At 49.6% G+C, this 22,801-nt stretch overlaps 1 protein-coding gene across 1 annotated transcript in view; it reads right to left on the minus strand.

Annotated features, from left to right (window-relative positions):
• Positions 1–12,550, minus strand: part of LOC134949143 (kelch-like protein 13) — a 191,416-nt gene extending 178,866 nt beyond the window's left edge. Inside the window, exons 1-2 of the mRNA XM_063937552.1 lie at positions 12,289–12,550; positions 12,109–12,185 (exon numbers count right to left, since the gene is read on the minus strand). Coding sequence (XP_063793622.1) covers positions 12,109–12,164 — 56 coding nt within the window. The 5' untranslated portion in view covers positions 12,165–12,185; positions 12,289–12,550. The remainder of the gene's footprint in view (positions 1–12,108; positions 12,186–12,288) is intronic.
• Positions 12,551–22,801: the final 10,251 nt, after the last annotated feature.

The raw sequence follows: 22,801 nt of genomic DNA on the forward strand, positions 1-22,801 counted from the left end.
CTGGTTTTCTCCACTGGGAGAAACACGTTTTTCTGGACTGTGTCCAGAATCTTCCCTAGGAACAGTAGACGTGTCGTCGGAAAAAGCTGCGATTTTGGAATATTTAGAATCCACTCGTGCTTTCGTAGAACTACTTAAGATAGTGCTACTCCGACCTCCAACTGTTCTCTGGACCTTGCCCTTATCAGGAAAGCGTCCATGTTTCTTTTAAGAAAAATCCTCATTCCGGCCATTACCTTGGTAAAGACCCGGGGCGCCGTGGACAATCCAAACGGCAGCGTCTGAACTGATAGTGACAGTTCTGTACCAGGAACCTGAAGAACCCTTGGTGAGAAGGGCAAATTTGGACCTGTAGGTAAACGTCCCTGATATCCAGTGACATCATATCGTCCCCTTCTTCCTGGTTCGCTATCACTGCTTCGAGTGACTCCATCTTGATTTGAACGCTTGTATGTAAGTGTTCAAATATTTCAGATCTCACCGAGCCGGTTGGCTTCAGTACCACAATATAGTGTGGAATACTACCCCCTTCCTTGTTGTAAGAAGGGTACTTTGATTATCACCTGCTGGGAATACAGCCTGTGAATTGTGTGAGGGGGAGACGTCTCGAATTTCCAATGTACACCTGGGATATTACATGTAGGATCCCGGAGTTCCCTTGCGAGTGTTGCTGAAACTCTTGAGATGACCCCCTACCGCACCTGAGTCCGCTTGTACGGCCCCAGCGTTATGCTGCGGACTTGGCAGAAGCCGTGAGGAGCTTCTGTTCCTGGGAATGAGCTGCTTGCTGCAGTCTTCTTCCCTTTCCTCTCCCCCTGGGCAGATATGACTGGCCTTCGCCCGCCTGCCCGTATGGGGACGAAAGGACTGAGACTGAAAAGACTGTGTCCTTTTCTGCCAATATGTGACTCGGGGTAACAAAAGGTGGATTTTTCAGCTGTTGCCATGGCCACCAGGTCCAATGGACCGCCCCTTTATACGGCAATACTTCCATATGCCGTCAGGAATCTGCCTCACCTGACCACTGTCGTGTCTTCGTCTGGCAGATATGTACATCACATTTACTCTTGATGCCAGAATGCAAATATGCCTCTGCGCATCACACATATATAGAAATGCATCCTTAAAATGCTCTATAGACAATAAAATCCTGTCCCTGTCAAGGGTATCAAAATTTTCAGTCAGGAAATCCGACCAAGCCCCCTCAGCGCTGCACATCCAGGCTGAGGCGATTGCTGGTCGTAGTATAACACCAGTATGTGTGTATATACTGTTATGATATTTTCCAGCTTCCTATCAGCTGGCTCCTTGAGGGCGGCCGTATCTGGAAACGGTAACGCCATGTTTTTTTTTTTTTTTTTGTTTTTTTTTTTATAAGCGTGTGAGCGCCTTGTCCACCCTAAGGTGTGTTTTCCAACTCGCCCTTACTACTGGCGGGAAAAAGGGTATACCGCCCATAACTTTCTGTCGGAGGAACCCCACGTATCATCACACACTTCATTTAATTTATCTGATTCAGGCAAAACTACAAGTAGTTTATTCCCACCCTACAAAATACCCTTATTTGTGGTACTTGTGGTATCAGAAATACGTAACACCTCCTTCATTGCCCTTAACATGTAACTTGTGGCCCTAAAGGAAAAATACGTTTGTTTCTTCACCGTCGACACTGGGGTCAGTGTCCGTGTCAGTGTCTGTCGACCGACTGAGGTAAATGGGCGTTTTTACAAGCCCCTGACGGTGTCTGAGACGCCTGGACCGATACTAATTTGTCCGCCGGCTGTCTCATGTCGTCAACCGGCTTGCAGCGTGTTGACATTATCACGTAATTCCATAAGTAAGCCATCCATTCTGGTGTCGACTCCCTAGAGAGTGACATCACCATTACAGGCAATTTTCTCTGTCTCCTCACCAACATTTTCCTCATACATGTCGACACACACGTACCGACCTACAGCACACACATACAGGGAATGCTCTGATAGAGGACAGGACCCACTAGCCCTTTGGGGAGACAGAGGGAGAGTTTGCCAGCACACACCAAAAGCGCCATAATGTATATAACAACCCTAGAAGGTGTTGTTTCTATATATGGGCTCTTAATATATAATTATATCGCCAATTTATGCCCCCCTTCTCTTTAACCCTGTTTCTGTAGTGCAGGGGAGAGTGGGAGCCTTCCTCACCAGCGGAGCTGGTCAGGAAAATGGCGCTGAGTGCTGAGGAGAATAAGCTCCGCCCCTTTCACGGCGGGCTTTTCTCCCGGTTATTAGGAAAACTGGCCTGGGTTAAATACATACATATAGCCTTAATGGCTATATGTGATGTATTTATTTGCCAAATAGGTATTTATATTGCTGCCCAGGGCGCCCCCAGCAGCGCCCTGCACCCTCCGTGACCGTGTCAGTGAGCCGTGTAGCAACAATGGCGCACAGCTGCAGTGCTGTGCGCTACCTCTCTGAAGACTGTGAAGTCTTCTGCCGCCTGTTTCCGGACCTCCGTTCCGCCGTCTTTCTTCAGCGTCTGTAAGGGGGATCGGCGGCGCGGCTCCGGGACGAACCCCAGGCTGACCTGTGTTCCGACTCCCTCTGGAGCTCAGTGTCCAGTAGCCTAAAACTTCAATCCTCCTGCACGCAGGTGAGTTGCAAGTCTCTCCCCTAAGTCCCTCGTTGCAGTGATCCTGTCGCCAGCAGGAATCACTGATTAGAAACCAAAAAAAAAAACTTTACTAAACAGCTCCTTAAGAGAGCCATCCAGTTTGCACCCTTCTCGGACGGGCACAAAAACCTAACTGAGGCTTGGAGGAGGGTCATGGGGGGAGGAGCCAGTACACACCATGTGACCTAAAAAGCTTTTTAGATGTGCCCTGTCTCCTGCGGAGCCCGCTATCCCCCATGGTCCTGACGGAGTCCCCAGCATCCACTAGGACGTTAGAGAAAATACAGTGCGTTTCTTAGGCTGTGAGGAAACCTGAGGTAAAATATTTTCATCCCAGCTGTTGCTGTGGATACGAGGTCCCAGAGACCATCCCCAACCAATTCCTCACCCTTATAAGGCTCTATGTGCCTTTTAAAGTCAGCATCACCTGTCCAGTGTCGGGTCTCCAATACCCTCCTGACAGAATGGACATTGCAATAATTCAGGATGCCAGCCGGCAAAATATTCCTCTGTGCATCCCTCATATATAAGACGACGTCTTATGTTCGCAAAATAGTATCCCTGTTTGAAAGGGGTACAGACCACGCTGCAGCAGTCTGCAGGTCTCAGTCTAGTACCTGAGAGTGTAATCACAGACTTCAGGATAGCCTCCTGCTATTTATCAGCAGGTACCTTCAAAGTGGCCGTATCCTAAGACGGCAGTGCCACCTTGACAAACGTGTGAGCGCCTTATCCACCCTAGGGGATATCTCCCAGCGTAACTTATCCTCTGGCGGGAAAGGGTACGCCATCAGTAACTTGTTAGAAATTACCAGTTTCTTATCGGGGAAACCCACGCTTTTTCACACTTCATTCACTCATTTGATGGGGGAACAAAACACTGCCTGCTTTTTCTCCCCACACATAAAACCCTTTGTTTTTAGTGGTACTTGGGTTAATGTCAGAAATGTGTAACACATTTTTTATTGCCGGGATCATGTAACGGATGTTCCTAGTGGATTGTGTATATGTCTCAACCTTGTCGACACTGGAGTCAGACTCCGTGTCGACATCTGTGTCTGCCATCTGAGGGAGCGTTGATGGCCTTTGAGACGTCTGGGCAGGCGCGGGCTGAGAAGCCGGCTGTCCCATAGCTGTTACGTCATCCAGCCTTTTATGTAAGGAGTTGACACTGTTGGTTAATACCTTCCACCTATCCATCCACTCTGGTGTCGGCCCACAGGGGCGACATCTCATTTATCGGCATCTGCTCCGCCTCCACATAAGTCTCCTCATCAAACATGTCGACACAGCCGTACCGACACACCGCACACACACAAGGAATGCTCCAATGAGGACAGGACCCACAAAAGCCCTTTGGGGGGACAGAGTGAGAGTATGCCAGCACACACCAGAGCGCTATATAATGCAGGGACTAACTGAGTTATGTCCCCTATAGCTGCTTTTATATAATTTATACTGCGCCTAAATTTAGTGCCCCCCCTCTCTGTTTTAACCCTGTTCTGTAGTGTAGACTGCAGGGGAGAGCCAGGGAGCTTCCCTCCAACGGAGCTGTGAGGGAAAAATGGCGCCAGTGTGCTGAGGAGATAGGCTCCGCCCCTTTTTTGCGGACTTTTCTCCCGCATTTTTATGGAATCTGGCAGGGGTTAATATACATCCATATAGCCCTGGGGGTTATATGTGATGTATTTTTGCCAGCCAAGGTGTTTATATTGCTGCTCAGGGCACACCCCCCCCAGCGCCCTGCACCCTCAGTGACCGGAGTGTGTGGTGTGCATGAGGAGCAATGGCGCACAGCTGCAGTGCTGTGCGCTACCTTGGTGAAGACTGATGTCTTCTGCCGCCGTTTTTCCGGACCTCTTCTTGCTTCTGGCTCTGTAAGGGGGACGGCGGCGCAGCTCCGGGACCGAACACCAAGGACTGGGCCTGCGGTCGATCCCTCTGGAGCTAATGGTGTCCAGTAACCTAAGAAGCCCAATCCGGCTGCAAGCAGGCGAGTTCGCTTCTTCTCCCCTTAGTCCCTCGCTGCAGTGAGCCTGTTGCCAGCAGGTCTCACTGAAAATAAAAAACCTAAATCTATACTTTCTTTCTAAGGGCTCAGGAGAGCCCCTAGTGTGCATCCAACCTCGGCCGGGCACAAGATCTAACTGAGGCTTGGAGGAGGGTCATAGTGGGAGGAGCCAGTGCACACCAGGTAGTCATAAATCTTTCTAGAGTGCCCAGCCTCCTTCGGAGCCCGCTATTCCCCATGGTCCTTACGGAGTTCCCAGCATCCACTAGGACGTTAGAGAAATATATATTTTTTTTTTAAAACTCATGCCGACCTTTTGACCTGTCGACCTAGAATAGAGGTTCTCAAACTCGGTCCTCGGGAGCCCACACAGTGCATGTTTTGCAGGTAACCCAGCAGGTGCACAGGTGTATTAATTACTCACTGACACATTTTAAAAGGTCCACAGGTGGAGCTAATTATTTCACTTGCGATTCTGTGAGGAGACCTGAAAAACATGCACTGTGTGGGCCCCCGAGGACCGAGTTTGAGAACCTCTGACCTAGAACATGTCGACCTAGAAACCCTGTCAACCTAGTGACTGTCGACCTAGACACTGTCGATCTTCAGATCGTATCCCCCCCTGACAGCATGGTGCTGGTGACACAGGCAGGGACTGGGGGTATTTAGCTGGGACATACCCCTGACAGCATGGGGCTGGTGACACAGGTAGGGACTGGGAAGGGGGGGGGGGGGGAGAAGCTGGGACATACCTCTGACAGCATGGTGCTGGTGACACAGGCAGGGACTGGGGGTAAGTAGCTGGGACATACCCCTGACAGCATGGGGCTGGTGACACAGGCAGGGACTGGAGTAAGTAGCTGGGACATACCCCTGACAGCATGGGGCTGGTGACACAGGCAGGGACAGGGGGTGGGTGAAAGGAGTAGCTGGGACATACCCCTGACAGCATAGTGCTGGTGACACAGGTAGGTACTGGGGGTAAGTAGCTGGGACATACCCCTGACAGCATGGTGCTGGTGACACAGGCAGGGACTAGGGGGAGGAGTAGCTGGGACATACCCCTGACAGCATGGTGCTGGTGACACAGGCAGGGACTGGGGGTAAGTAGCTGGGACATACCCCTGACAGCATGGGGCTGGTGACACAGGCAGGGACTGGAGTAAGTAGCTGGGACATACCCCTGACAGCATGGTGCTGGTGACACAGGCAGGGACTGGGGGTAAGTAGCTGGGACATACCCCTGACAGCATGGGGCTGGTGACACAGGCAGGGACTGGAGTAAGTAGCTGGGACATACCCCTGACAGCATGGGGCTGGTGACACAGGCAGGGACAGGGGGTGGGTGAAAGGAGTAGCTGGGACATACCCCTGACAGCATAGTGCTGGTGACACAGGTAGGTACTGGGGGTAAGTAGCTGGGACATACCCCTGACAGCATGGTGCTGGTGACACAGGCAGGGACTAGGGGGAGGAGTAGCTGGGACATACCCCTGACAGCATGGTGCTGGTGACACAGGCAGGGACTGGGGGTAAGTAGCTGGGACATACCCCTGACAGCATGGGGCTAGTGACACAGGCAGGGACTGGAGTAAGTAGCTGGGACATACCCCTGACAGCATGGGGCTGGTGACACAGGCAGGGACAGGGGGTGGGTGAAAGGAGTAGCAGGGACATACCCCTGACAGCATAGTGCTGGTGACACAGGTAGGTACTGGGGGTAAGTAGCTGGGACATACCCCTGACAGCATGGTGCTGGTGACACAGGCAGGGACTAGGGGGAGGAGTAGCTGGGACATACCCCTGACAGCATGGTGCTAGTGACACAGGCAGGGACTGGGGGTAAGTAGCTGGGACATACACCTGTCAGCATGGTGCCAGCGACACAGGTAGGGACTGGGGTAAGTAGTTGAGACATACACCTGTCAGCATGGTGCTGGTGACACAGGTAGGGACTGGGGTAAGTAGTTGAGAGATACACATGTCAGCATGGTGCTGGTGACACAGGTAGGGACTGGGGTAAGTAGCTGGGACATACCCCTGACAGCATGGTGCTAGTGACACAGGCAGGGACTGGGGTAAGTAGCTGGTACATACACCTGCCAGCATGGTGCTAGTGACACAGGTAGGGACTGGGGTAAGTATCTGGGACATACCCCTGACAGCATGGTGCTAGTGACTTAGGCAGGGACTGGGGGTGGATGAAAGGAGTAGCTGGGACATAACCCTGACAGCATGGTGCTGGTGACATAGGCAGGGACTGGGGGTGGATGAAAGGAGTAGCTGGGACATACCCCTGACAGCATAGTGCTGGTGACACAGGTAGGGACTGGGGGTAAGTAGCTGGGACATACCCCTGACAGCATGGTGCTGGTGACACAGGCAGGAACTGGGGTAAGTAGCTGGGACATACCTCTGACAGCATGGAGCTGGTGACACAGGCAGGGACTGGGGGTAAGTAGCTGGGACATACCCCTGACAGCATGGGGCTGGTGACACAGGCAGGGACTGGGGGTAAGTAGCTGGGACATACCCCTGACAGCATGGGGCTGGTGACACAGGCAGGGACAGGGGGTGGGTGAAAGGAGTAGCTGGGACATACCCCTGACAGCATAGTGCTGGTGACACAGGTAGGTACTGGGGGTAAGTAGCTGGGACATACCCCTGACAGCATGGTGCTAGTGACACAGGCAGGGACTGGGGGTAAGTAGCTGGGACATACACCTGTCAGCATGGTGCCAGCGACACAGGTAGGGACTGGGGTAAGTAGTTGAGACATACACCTGTCAGCATGGTGCTGGTGACACAGGTAGGGACTAGGGGGAGGAGTAGCTGGGACATACCCCTGACAGCATGGTGCTAGTGACACAGGCAGGGACTGGGGTAAGTAGCTGGGACATACACCTGTCAGCATGGTGCTAGTGACACAGGTAGGGACTAGGGTAAGTATCTGGGACATACCCCTGACAGCATGGTGCTGGTGACATAGGCAGGGACTGGAGGTGGATGAAAGGAGTAGCTGGGACATACCCCTGACAGCATGGTGCTGGTGACATAGGCAGGGACTGGGGGTGGATGAAAGGAGTAGCTGGGACATACCCCTGACAGCATAGTGCTGGTGACACAGGTAGGGACTGGGGTAAGTAGCTGGGACATACCTCTGACAGCATGGAGCTGGTGACACAGGCAGGGACTGGGGGTAAGTAGCTGGGACATACACCTGTCAGCATGGTGCCAGCGACACAGGTAGGGACTGGGGTAAGTAGTTGAGACATACCCCTGACAGCATTGTGCTGGTGACACAGGTAGGGACTAGGGGTAAGTAGCTGGGACATACCCCAGACAGCATGGTGCTAGTGACACAGGCAGGGACTGGGGGTAAGTAGCTGGGACATACCCCTGACAGCATGGTGCTGGAGACACAGGTAGGGACTGGGGTAAGTAGCTGGGACATACACCTGTCAGCATGGTGCCAGCGACACAGGTAGGGACTGGGGTAAGTAGTTGAGACATACCCCTGACAGCATTGTGCTGGTGACACAGGTAGGGACTGGGGGTAAGTAGCTGGGACATACCCCTGACAGCATGGTGCTGGTGACACAGGTAGGGACTAGGGGTAAGTAGCTGGGACATACCCCAGACAGCATGGTGCTAGTGACACAGGCAGGGACTGGGGGTAAGTAGCTGGGACATACCCCTGACAGCATGGTGCTGGAGACACAGGTAGGGACTGGGGTAAGTAGCTGGGACATACACCTGTCAGCATGGTGCCAGCGACACAGGTAGGGACTGGGGTAAGTAGTTGAGACATACCCCTGACAGCATTGTGCTGGTGACACAGGTAGGGACTGGGGTAAGTAGCTGGTACATACCCCTGACAGCATGGTGCTGCTGACACAGGTAGGGACTGGGGTAAGTAGCTGGGACATACCCCTGACAGCATGGTGCTAGTGACACAGGCAGGGACTGGGGGTAAGTAGCTGGGACATACCCCTGACAGCATGGTGCTGGTGACACAGGAAGGGACTGGAGTAAGTAGCTGGGACATACCCCTGACAGCATGGTGCTGGTGACACAGGTAGGGACTGGAGTAAGTAGCTGGGACATACACCTGACAGCATGGTGCTGGTGACACAGGAAGGGACTGGAGTAAGTAGCTGGGACATACCCCTGACAGCATGGTGCTAGTGACACAGGAAGGGACTGGGGGTAAGTAAGCTGGGACATACCCCTGACAGCATGGGGCTGGTGACACAGGCAGGGACTGGGGTAAGTAGCTGGGACATACCCCTGACAGCATGGTGCTGGTGACATAGGCAGGGACTGGGGGTGGGTGAAAGGAGTAGCTGGGACATACCCCTGACAGCATGGTGCTGGTCACACAGGTAGGGACTGGGGTAAGTAGCTGGGACATACCCCTGTCAGCATGGTGCTGGTGACACAGGTAGGGACTGGGGTAAGTAGCTGGGACATACCCCTGACAGCATGGTGCTAGTGACACAGGAAGGGACTGGTGTAAGTAGCTGGGACATACCCCTGACAGCATGGTGCTAGTGACACAGGAAGGGACTGGGGTAAGTAGCTGGGACATACCCCTGACAGCATGGTGCTGGTGACACAGAAAGGGACTGGAGTAAGTAGCTGGGACATACCCCTGACATCATGGTGCTAGTGACACAGGAAGGGACTGGGGTAAGTAGCTGGGACATACCCCTGACAGCATGGTGCTGGTGACATAGGCAGGGACTGGGGGTGGGTGAAAGGAGTAGCTGGGACATACCCCTGACAGCATGGTGCTGGTCACACAGGTAGGGACTGGGGTAAGTAGCTGGGACATACACCTGTCAGCATGGTGCTGGTGACACAGGTAGGGACTGGGGTAAGTAGCTGGGGCATACCCCTGACAGCATGGTGCTAGTGACACAGGAAGGGACTGGGGTAAGTAGCTGGGACATACCCCCGACAGCATGGTGCTGGTGACACAGGAAGGGACTGAAGTAGCTGGGACATACCCCTGACAGCATGGTGCTAGTGACACAGGAAGGGACTGGGGTAAGTAGCTGGGACATACCCCCGACAGCATGGTGCTGGTGACACAGGAAGGGACTGAAGTAGCTGGGACATACCCCTGACAGCATGGTGCTAGTGACACAGGAAGGGACTGGGGTAAGTAGCTGGGACATACCCCTGACAACATGGTGCTGGTGACACAGGAAGGGACTGGAGTAAGTAGCTGGGACATACCCCTGACAGCATGGTGCTGGTGACATAGGCAGGGACTGGGGGTGGGTGAAAGGAGTAGCTGGGACATACCCCTGTCAGCAAGGTGCTGGTGACACAGGTAGGGACTGGGGTAAGTAGCTGGGACATACCCCTGACAGCATGGTGCTAGTGACACAGGAAGGGACTGGAGTAAGTAGCTGGGACATACCCCTGACAGCATGGTGCTAGTGACACAGGAAGGGACTGGTGTAAGTAGCTGGGACATACCCCTGACAGCATGGTGCTAGTGACACAGGAAGGGACTGGGGTAAGTAGCTGGGACATACCCCTGACAGCATGGTGCTGGTGACACAGAAAGGGACTGGAGTAAGTAGCTGGGACATACCCCTGACATCATGGTGCTAGTGACACAGGAAGGGACAGGGGTAAGTAGCTGGGACATACCCCTGACAGCATGGTGCTGGTCACACAGGTAGGGACTGGGGTAAGTATCTGGGGCATACACCTGTCAGCATGATGCTGGTGACACAGGTAGGGACTGGGGTAAGTAGTTGAGACATTCACCTGTCAGCATGGTGCTGGTGACACAGGTAGGGACTGGGGTAAGTAGCTGGGACATACCCCTGACAGCATGGTGCTGCTGACACAGGTAGGGACTGGGGTAAGTAGCTGGGACATACCCCTGACAGCAAGGTGCTAGTGACACAGGAAGGGACTGGGGTAAGTAGCTGGGACATACCCCTGTCAGCATGGTGCTGGTGACACAGGAAGGGACTGAAGTAGCTGGGACATACCCCTGACAGCATGGTGCTGGTGACATAGGCAGGGACTGGGGGTGGGTGAAAGGAGTAGCTGGGACATACCCCTGACAACATGGTGCTGGTGACACAGGAAAAGACTGGAGTAAGTAGCTGGGACATACCCCTGACAGCATGGTGCCAGTGACACAGGAAGGGACTGGAGTAAGTAGCTGGGACATACCCCTGACAGCATGGTGCTAGTGACACAGGAAGGGACTGGGGTAAGTAGCTGGGACATACCCCTGACAGCATGGTGCTGGTGACACAGGAAGGGACTGGAGTAAGTAGCTGGGACATACCCCTGACATCATGGTGCTAGTGACACAGGAAGGGACTGGGGTAAGTAGCTGGGACATACCCCTGACAGCATGGTGCTGGTGACATAGGCAGGGACTGGGGGTGGGTGAAAGGAGTAGCTGGGACATACCCCTGACAGCATGGTGCTGGTCACACAGGTAGGGACTGGGATAAGTAGCTGGGACATACCCCTGACAGCATGGTGCTAGTGACACAGGAAGGGACTGGGGTAAGTAGCTGGGACATACCCCCGACAGCATGGTGCTGGTGACACAGGAAGGGACTGGAGTAAGTAGCTGGGACATACCCCTGACAGCATAGTTCTGGTGACACAGGTAGGGACTGGAGTAAGTAGCTGGGACATATCCCTGACAGCATGGTGCTGGTGACATAGGCAGGGACTGGGGGTGGGTGAAAGGAGTAGCTGGGACATACCCCTGACAACATGGTGCTGGTGACACAGGTAGGGACTGGGGTAAGTAGCTGGGACATACCCCTGACAGCATGGTGCTGGTGACATAGGCAGGGACTGGGGGTGGGTGAAAGGAGTAGCTGGGACATACCCCTGACAGCATGGTGCTAGTGACACAGGACGGGACTGGGGTAAGTAGCTGGGACATACCCCTGACAGCATGGTGCTGGTGACACAGGAAGGGACTGGGGTAAGTAGCTGGGACATACCCCTGACAGCATGGTGCTAGTGACACAGGAAGGGACTGGGGTAAGTAGCTGGGACATACCCCTGACAGCATGGGGCTGGTGACACAGGAAGGGACTGGGGTAAGTAGCTGGGACATACCCCTGTCAGCATGGTGCTGGTGACACAGGAAGGGACTGGGGTAAGTAGCTGGGACATACCCCTGTCAGCATGGTGCTGGTGACACAGGAAGGGACTGGAGTAAGCAGCTGTGACATACCCCTGACAGCATGGTGCTAGTCACACAGGTATAGAAACATAAAGCAGGTCACACTAATAATAATTCCCCGGACCAGAGTAACCTCCCCCAGCCTCTGACAGCTCATGCTGAGGCTTGTAGTGCCACAACTGGTCTCTGGCTGATCTAACCCATCCAGTGTCCTTGAGCGAGTCCCCAGTGTCCCCTGAAAGCCGCAACTTACCGCTCCTGCTGCAGTCCCGCCGGTAACACCTCCCCCCTGGTCACCGGGTAGTCCATGTCGTCCCAACAGCAGGGAGTCTGCCAAGAGAGAGGAGGGGGAGAGAGAAAGATAGTGTCAGAGCGGCCCACACTCCTCAGTCACCGGGTGCCCACCCCGTCCCGCCAGCCGCAAACTTCATACCGGACACCTCGCCGCTGCCTCACGGTCACGATGCGAGCGAGACTTGGGTCAGGGTATAAAAAAAAGTTATTCTCCGCCACTGAACAAACTGTCCGGCCGGGGCGGGACGCTAAGGCGCGCTCCCGCGACCCTGTGTGCGCGCTCCTACCAACCCTGGTGCGCCGCCTGCTCTCGCACAGGCCTAGCCCGGTGACGTCACCACACCCCGCTCAGTAGCGATAACAACAATAACGAACAGGTTGTGTCCGGGCGCAGCGGGAGGGGGCGAGGCGTACGCGCTACAGCATTGACCGATCAGGGGGCAAGGATCGGATCGCTCATTGGTCCGAGCTGGGAAAGGGGGCGGAGACCAGTTGCGTGACGCCTCGCCTATTGGCTGCCTCTCGCTTTCTCCAGCTGCCTGGAAACAGCTGACGCTGCATGGGCAGTATGAGAGCCGCGCTATAATTAGCTTATTGAGCGTTGCCAGCAGCAAAGGGATAGGAGTGATCAAAGATTCATGAATCCGCTTCATATTGGTTTATGTCGCTCTTTGTAATGAGAGCACATCACTGGTGCTATAGGACTGCTTCGTGTTTATATGTTGGCTCTGGGTAACGAGGTTATGTATGACTTTGGCGCAGCTGATGCTAATATGTCTCCAAGTCAGAGCCAGGCATAGGCAAACTAGGCAATTGCCTAGGGCATTTGATATGCCTAGGGGCATCAGCAGCTTCTGCTGATTAAAATGATATGCGGCATGCCTATATTCTGTGTGTAGCATTTCATATGCAGATACAGCCACAGTCTCACACAATATATAGGCATGCTGCATATCATTTTAATCAGCAGAAGCTGCTTGTTCATCCTAGCCACATAGCAATGCAAATAAGATGCATTTTCATAAAAAAATAAAGGTGCCCGACGTTAGCATTGAGGCAAGATTTATGAGGACACATGTGTATAACAGTGTTAGTGGCAGTGTGAGTGGTGTGTGTGTGTTGGTTGTGCAATAGTGTTCAGAATATGTGTAAGGGGCATTATGTGTGTCATTATGTGTATAAGGGCATTAATAATGTGCGGCATATGTGTAAGGGACATTATGTGTAAAAGGGCATTAATAAAGGTTGTCATAATGTGTAAGGTGCATTATGTTTATAAGGACATTAAGAAGGTGTCTCATATGTGTAAGGGGCATTACTGTGTGGAATTATGTGTATAAATGCATTACTAATGTGTGGCATTATGTGTATAAGGTGCTCTGCTATGTGGCGTTGCGTATAGAAAGGGCACTACTGTGACATCTAATGTGAATAAAGAGCAATAGGGTGTGGTGTAATGTGAATAAGTAGCAATTCAGTGTGATGTAATGTGAATAAGGGGCTCTACTGTGAGGAGTAACGTTTATAAGGTAAAGTGATACTACTGTGGGATGTAATATGAATTATGGACACTATCGCATGATCAAATGTGAATAAAGTTGCACTACTGTGTGGCATAATTGGAATTGGGGTTACTATTGTGTTGCCATGCCCCTTGCCAGCAAAAACACAACCCTTTTTGGGCTGCGTGCCAAATGTGCGAACTGTTCCTATTTAAAATATAGGGGATACAAACACAAAAATAAGGACTGCTATGGGTGAGGGGTGATGGTTCTGGGAAAGAGGTGCAAGATCAGAGGTGGAACCAGCTGTGGTGCTAGGGGGCACCAGCCAAAATCTTGCCTAGGGCATCATATTGGTTAGGGCCGGCTCTGCTCCAAGTGAGTAGAGTGGATCTCTCCTATAAGTAGTTTTTGAATTATTTTCAGCATTCATTAGTAAAGTATAGCGCACACATATTCTGCAGCGCTGTACAGAGAATAGCAAGTCCCTGCCTCAGTGGTGACAGAATCCATTTAACCGACTGTTATGTTTTTGGATTGTGAGAGATAACTGGAGCACCCGGGAGAAACCCATGCAGAACCATTTCTAGCCAATCTGGCTCCCAGTGCGAACATTAAAAAATCATGCACCCCCCACAATTATTTTTTTTAAAAGCATTTGCAGATGCCGAAGGCACGTGCGAAAATATAAAGGGGTGTGGCCTCGAAAAAAGTGGCATACAGTAGTTTGCAGGAAAAGACTATGTTACACCCCGGTTGTGCCCCTGAAATTATATTATGCCCCACACAATAATGGGGCAGATGTATTAACCTGGAGAAGGCATAAGGAAGTGATAAACCAGTGATATATGAAAGGTGATAAAGGCAGCAGCCAATCAGCTCCTAACTGTTGATATACATATTGGAGCTGATTGGCTGGTACGTTTATCACCTTGCACATATCACTGGTCTATCACTTCCTTATGCCTTCTCCAGGTTAATACATCTGCCCCAATGTCCTTTACACATTATGCCCCACAGTTATGACCCTGACATCATAATATATACCTTCCAACTGTCCTGATTTTCACGGTACAGTCCCATTTTTCTGGGACTGTCACACCAGTGAGCCACAGTGTCTCGCGGTAGGAGGGAGGTTGGGAGACTTCCTGTCACTCACTACTCTGCTTAGCACAGCATCTATTCACCGGAGATAGAGGGAGAAGGGGCATGCCAGCAACTCATAGAGTGCTGGGCATGCTCTCACAGCGACATTCCAGCGAAGCCATGCCCCCGTTTGCCAAGGCTATGCCCCTTTGTGAGCACACAAATTTGTTTTCTGAGATGTGAGGTGTGATAAAATGCCCCACACAGTAAAGCCCCTTACACATAAAGCCTCTCACACCATAATATGCCCCACACAGTAGTGCCCTTTGTAAAGCATGGCACACAGAGGCTACTTACTTTTAAAGTGACTGCTCGTTCTGGCTGCCGGCGTGTTAGCGCAATCTGAGCTGTTTAGGACCTCTAGCATGTCCCCTCCCAGGCAGTGGGCATTTTAGCAGGGACATTTTCAGCTGCATTACATGCGGGCGGCCAGTCCACATGTAATACAGCTGCAGACACTGGCCGTAGCACCCTATGCATTCACATGGCTCGCACGGCCCTAGAAACGGCCCTGCATAGAAGGGATATGCAAATTCCATGGTGGGAATCGTTGAGAGGCCTCATGTGTTCAACCAACCAAGGTGTGCATATATACCCAAGAGTATCCATCTTATAAAATGGCCTTTGTTGTGAAGAAATAGGGTAAAACAGATACAAATTAGGAGGAAAAATAGATTAGCATATGCTGTCTAATTTTAATTATTTTTAATGAATAAACATGTAACTGGATGACAGTGTAAGTAAATAGAATAGTTGACTTTTTTTGTCAGAAATGTTTATGTCTCTCAGTGAAGCAGGGATGCGCCATTGTCAGGCAGGGATGTGCTGCTGTCCGTGAGGTGGTAATGTGCCACTGTCAGTGAGCCGGTGATGTGCCGCTGTCAGTAACTCATAGATGTGACTCTGTCAGTGAGGCATAGATGTGACACTGTCAGTGAGGCATAGATGTGACGCTGTCAGTGAGGCATAGATGTGACGCTGTCAGTGAGGCATAGATGTGACGCTGTCAGTGAGGCATAGATGTGACGCTGTCAGTGAGGCATAGATGTGACGCTGTCAGTGAGGCATAGATGTGACGCTGTCAGTGAGGCATAGATGTGACACTGTCAGTGAGGCATAGATGTGACGCTGTCAGTGAAGCAGGAATGCGCTGTTAGTGAAGCAGGGATGCGCCGCTGTCAGTGGCAGGGATGCGCCGATGTCAGTGAGGCATAGATGTGACGCTGTCAGTGAGGCATAGATGTGACGCTGTCAGTGAGGCATAGATGTGACGCTGTCAGTGAGGCATAGATGTGACGCTGTCAGTGAGGCATAGATGTGACGCTGTCAGTGAGGCATAGATGTGACGCTGTCAGTGAGGCATAGATGTGACGCTGTCAGTTAGGCATAGATATGACGCTGTCAGTGAGGCATAGATGTGACGCTGTCAGTGAGGCATAGATGTGACGCTGTCAGTGAGGCATAGATGTGACGCTGTCAGTGAAGCAGGAAATCGCTGTTAGTGAAGCAGGGATGGGCCGCTGTCAGTGGCAGGGATGCGCCGATGTCAGTGAGGCAGCAATGCAGCGCTATTTTCGAGGTGGCAATGCGCCTCTTTCAGTGAGGCAGGGATGCGCCGCTGTCAGTGAGGCAGGGATGCGCCGCTGTCAGTGAGGCAGGGATGGGCCACCATCAGTAAGACAGGAATGGGCCGCTGTCAGTAAAGCAGCAATGGGCTGTTATGAAAGCTTGAATTTGAGAAAAGGCATTCAAAATAGACTTGAATAAATAGCACTGCTCAATATTGAGCGCCATTAGCCATTGTAGCCTGTGTTCTACATTCTGCAAAGTTACTGGAAGTGGGATCTGTAGAATCCCTCCCTGACACTCTCTATTTCAGTGCGTAATTCACAAATCATGCATGTGCAGTAGCACAGTGTCCTGAACACAAAAGTAAAGTGATCGCATTAGCAATCACTTAAGTTCTACAAATCTCAGGGACTGGCTCATATCAGAGCCCCTGTCCCTGGATGTGATTTTTGTTATATGACCCTTAATTTCTTATAGGTGTGATAAGCAACGATAATAAATTATAATTATTAGATCCAATGCCGATAATTAATAAATATGCCGCTCAGCGAGAGGTGAAATTATCCTAAGCCATTGTTAAGATTTGGTTCATAATTTAGCCCTATAGGAGGGGTGCAAAAGCATAACGCATGTGTCCTGAATCTGTGCTGTGATTGGTAGTTCAGCAGCTTGCCAAGTCACAACAGGGTAACCTTCTAAAAGAGAGAGAGGAAGAGATAGAGGGGGTCATTCTGACCAGTTCTACGCAGCGCAGCGATCAGGTCAGAACTGTGCATGTCATTGCCTAGCGATCACCTCTGCTTGATTGACAGGCAGAGGCGGGAGGGGGGCGGCACGGCGGAGTTTGGCCGCCATTTTGTGGGCGCGGTCCGCCCAGGGCAGGCGTGGCCGGACCGTGCGGGGGGCAGGCCGCAGCGGCTGCGTGACATCACGCACAGACGAGTAGCTCCCGGCCAGCGCGCAAAAGCTGCACTGACCGGGAGCTACTCCTGAAGTACAAAAGCATCACCGCTGTGCGATGCTTTTGTACTTCAGCAACAGGGCAGGGACTGACATGTGGGGCGGGCTAGCCGTGTGCTGGGCGTCCCCCCACATGTCAGTGTACGTGATCGTAGCTGTGCTAAATTTAGCACAGCTACGATCAGGTCGGAATGACCCCCAAAGAGAAGCACAGCTGAGGATAGAGGGAAAGAAGACATTGTTGCAGTAAGTAGGAGAATGCTGGCACTCTTTGCAGATTTCAATGACTCTCCAAGAAGATAACTTCTGTACAACTGAAGTTTGCTTCAAGATCATCTCAATAATCATGAAGTCTACTGGAAAAATGTTCAAAGGATGCATGAAGAAAAGTGAAGCTCTTTTTAATAAATGAGAAATATGTTTGAATGATGCTCTCTGACTGCAGTATGTACTTTTCTGGGACTATGGGGGTTATTCAGAGTTGGTAGCAGTTTTTGCTACTGATAAAACCATATGCTGTGGGTCTGCCCAGCATGTGTAGCACCACCCAGCAATGTAATCGCAATTCAGTTGCTATTGCATATAATCAGCTCCTTTGGATTTCAGTATCATTTGTATGCTGATGATACTCAAATCTACCTATCCTCCCCAGATTTGTCACCACCAGTATTGGCTCGTGTCACTGGATGCCTGTCTGCCATTTCATCTTGGATGTCATCTCGCCACCTCAAACTCAACATTTCCAAAACCGAATTAATTATTTTCCCACCAGCTAAGAGTAGTTACCAACCTGATATCTCTATAACTGTTGACAATGCAACTATCCACCCCACCCCACAAGCTCGTTGCCTAGGTGTCACCCTTGACTCTGAACTGTCCTTTGTTCCACACATTCAATCTGTCTCTAAATCATGTTACATGCACCTTAAAAACATATCCAAAATACGCCCTTATCTTACACAAGACACTGCAAAAACTCTAATCCATGCACTCATCATCTCCCGCATTGATTATTGTAATAGTCTCCTTACTGGTCTTCCCAAACATAGGCTATCACCACTTCAATCCATTTTAAATGCAGCTGCGAGGCTAATCTTCCTCGCCAGACGTTCTTCATCTGCTGATCCGCTCTGTCAGTCCCTCCATTGGTTACCGGTATTCTACCGTGTCAAATATAAAATACTTTTACTTACATACAAGGCTATTAACCAAACTGCACCATCATACATCTCCTCACTCATCTCAAAATATCTCCCTACCAGACCTCTCCGCTCTGCACAAGATCTGCGTCTCTCATCCACATGCATTACCTGTTCCCACTCAAAATTACAGGACTTTACCCGGGCTTCACCCACTCTGTGGAATGCACTCCCACGCACAATAAGACTCTCCTCTAGTCTCCAAACCTTTAAACGTTCTCTGAAAACTCATCTCTTCAGACAAGCCTACCAAATTTCAGACCCACACACATAACCTTCACAGCTTCCCTATCAAGTTACATCCCCTCTGTACAGTCCACATAAACTCACATTTTGTCTTCCAACATTGCTGGGTGATCATATCATATAAGAACCTAGCAACCTGGGGAACCATTATGTGACAGGTAGCATCTATCCTTGTGTATCAATGCCTATTTCCCTATAGATTGTAAGCTTGCGAGCAGGGCCTTCCTACCTCTGTCTGTCTGTCTGTCTGTCTGTCTGTCTTTGCCCAGTTTTGTTCTATAATTGTTGTTCTAATTGTAAAGCGCAACGGAATATGCTGCGCTATATAAGAAACTGCTAATAAATAAATAATAAATAAATAAAAAGCGGCAAATAGAGGTCGACCCCTGTATACGTAGAAAGGCTGCGTATACAGGCGCGCTGCCGCCATGTTTCCTGTGATAGGAAACACAGGCAACGTCACGCCTTCATCTCCTGCACCACTCCCAACTATCGCAGCCCCCAACTGCCCGCCACCTGTCAATCACTGTGCGATCGCATCCCTTCGCATAGTGAAAGCCCACATGCAGTGTGGTTGTGGCACATGCGTAGAAGGCCAAAAATTGTCTGTCTGTGTTTTTGGGAAATTTGCGTCCACTGCTAAATACCCCCCTATGTCACAGTGCTTATAAATTCTACGGGAGACTATCACAGAAAGCATGTGTAAGCTGAACAGTACCATCATGGGCCATGTTAGTGTGGGATGCCATGGGCGACAAGCCGCTGCCGGGCAGTCAGGCCGGAAGCCGCTGCCATGCACCCCCTTCCCCGGGCCGTCAGGCCGGAAGCTGCTGCTGGGCCGGAAGCCGGCGGTGGTCCCCATGTCGCCGGGCACGCACACGTAGTGTGGTGCATTATCACCGGGCGACGCGGGCAGCGAATCAGAGGATGCCACGTCACCCGGCCCAGAATCCCCCGCGGCAGGGTTTTAAAGACACGTGCAGGAGAGGAGGAGGGAGGCTGCACGTGGAGAGGGCAGAGATAGGCGAGGGAGCTCCTGCTGCTGCTGCGCTGACCCTGGTGTTCCTGCTGTCCAGACTTCTGCTGCTGCTGCAACCACCACTACCTCTGCCCCTGCAGAGGAGTAGAGAGGGAAGAAGGTCCGGCGAAGAACGAACCGCGAGCGCTAAGGGGACGGCGGTCAAAGTAGGCCCTCAATAAGGCTATTTCTCTATGAAGTGGGTATTGTGTTCACTGTATTTCTCTATAAAGTGCGTATTGTGTTTCATTGTATTTCTCTATACTGTGGGTATTGTGTTTCACTATTTCTCTATACTGTGGGTATTGTGTTCACTGTATTTCTCTATAAAGTGCGTATTGTGTTTCATTGTATTTCTCTATACTGTGGGTATTGTGTTTCATTGTATTTCTCTATACTGTGGGTATTGTGTTCACTGTATTTCTCTATACTGTGGGTATTGTGTTCACTGTATTTCTCTATAAAGTGCGTATTGTGTTTCATTGTATTTCTCTATACTGTGGGTATTGTGTTTCATTGTATTTCTCTATACTGTGGGTATTGTGTTCACTGTATTCCTCTATACTGTGGGTATTGTGTTCACTGTATTTCTCTATAAAGTGCGTATTGTGTTTCATTGTATTTCTCTATACTGTGGGTATTGTGTTTCATTGTATTTCTCTATACTGTGGGTATTGTGTTTCATTGTATTTCTCTATACTGTGGGTATTGTGTTTCATTGTATTTCTCTATACTGTGGGTATTGTGTTCACTGTATTTCTCTATACTGTGGGTATTGTGTTCACTGTATTTCTCTATACTGTGGGTATTGTGTTCACTGTATTCCTCTATACTGTGGGTATTGTGTTCACTGTATTCCTCTATACTGTGGGTATTGTGTTCACTGTATTTCTCTATACTGTGGGTATTGTGTTTCATTGTATTTCTCTATAAAGTGCGTATTGTGTTCACTGTATTTCTCTATACTGTGGGTATTGTGTTCACTGTATTTCTCTATACTGTGGGTATTGTGTTTCATTGTATTTCTCTATACTGTGGGTATTGTGTTCACTGTATTTCTCTATACTGTGGGTATTGTGTTCACTGTATTCCTCTATACTGTGGGTATTGTGTTCACTGTATTTCTCTATACTGTGGGTATTGTGTTCACTGTATTCCTCTATACTGTGGGTATTGTGTTCACTGTATTCCTCTATACTGTGGGTATTGTGTTCACTGTATTTCTCTATACTGTGGGTATTGTGTTTCATTGTATTTCTCTATAAAGTGCGTATTGTGTTCACTGTATTTCTCTATACTGTGGGTATTGTGTTCACTGTATTTCTCTATACTGTGGGTATTGTGTTCACTGTATTCCTCTATACTGTGGGTATTGTGTTCACTGTATTTCTCTATACTGTGGGTATTGTGTTCACTGTATTTCTCTATACTGTGGGTATTGTGTTCACTGTATTCCTCTATACTGTGGGTATTGTGTTCACTGTATTCCTCTATACTGTGGGTATTGTGTTCACTGTATTTCTCTATACTGTGGGTATTGTGTTCACTGTATTCCTCTATACTGTGGGTATTGTGTTCACTGTATTCCTCTATACTGTGGGTATTGTGTTCACTGTATTCCTCTATACTGTGGGTATTGTGTTCACTGTATTTCTCTATACTGTGGGTATTGTGTTCACTGTATTCCTCTATACTGTGGGTATTGTGTTCACTGTATTCCTCTATACTGTGGGTATTGTGTTCACTGTATTCCTCTATACTGTGGGTATTGTGTTCACTGTATTCCTCTATACTGTGGGTATTGTGTTCACTGTATTTCTCTATACTGTGGGTATTGTGTTTCATTGTATTTCTCTATAAAGTGCGTATTGTGTTCACTGTATTTCTCTATACTGTGGGTATTGTGTTCACTGTATTTCTCTATACTGTGGGTATTGTGTTTCATTGTATTTCTCTATACTGTGGGTATTGTGTTCACTGTATTTCTCTATACTGTGGGTATTGTGTTCACTGTATTCCTCTATACTGTGGGTATTGTGTTCACTGTATTTCTCTATACTGTGGGTATTGTGTTCACTGTATTCCTCTATACTGTGGGTATTGTGTTCACTGTATTCCTCTATACTGTGGGTATTGTGTTCACTGTATTTCTCTATACTGTGGGTATTGTGTTTCATTGTATTTCTCTATAAAGTGCGTATTGTGTTCACTGTATTTCTCTATACTGTGGGTATTGTGTTCACTGTATTTCTCTATACTGTGGGTATTGTGTTTCATTGTATTTCTCTATACTGTGGGTATTGTGTTCACTGTATTTCTCTATACTGTGGGTATTGTGTTTCATTGTATTTCTCTATGAAGTGGGTATTGTGTTCACTGTATTCCTCTATAAAGTGGGTATTGTGTTTCATTGTATTTCTCTATGAAGTGGGTATTGTGTTCACTGTATTCCTCTATAAAGTGGGTATTGTGTTTCATTGTATTTCTCTATACTGTGGGTATTGTGTTTCATTGTATTTCTCTATACTGTGGGTATTGTGTTCACTGTATTTCTCTATACTGTGGGTATTGTGTTCACTGTATTTCTCTATACTGTGGGTATTGTGTTTCATTGTATTTCTCTATGAAGTGGGTATTGTGTTCACTGTATTCCTCTATAAAGTGGGTATTGTGTTTCACTGTATTTCTCTATACTGTGGGTATTGTGTTTCATTGTATTTCTCTATGAAGTGGGTATTGTGTTTACTGTATTTCTCTATACTGTGGGTATTGTGTTCACTGTATTCCTCTATAAAGTGGGTATTGTGTTTCATTGTATTTCTCTATACTGTGGGTATTGTGTTCACTGTATTTCTCTATACTGTGGGTATTGTGTTCACTGTATTCCTCTATAAAGTGGGTATTGTGTTTCATTGTATTTCTCTATACTGTGGGTATTGTGTTCACTGTATTCCTCTATAAAGTGGGTATTGTGTTTCATTGTATTTCTCTATACTGTGGGTATTGTGTTCA

The sequence above is a fragment of the Pseudophryne corroboree genome, chromosome 8 (genome assembly GCF_028390025.1).
Source record: "Pseudophryne corroboree isolate aPseCor3 chromosome 8, aPseCor3.hap2, whole genome shotgun sequence".
Taxonomy (NCBI): domain Eukaryota; kingdom Metazoa; phylum Chordata; class Amphibia; order Anura; family Myobatrachidae; genus Pseudophryne; species Pseudophryne corroboree.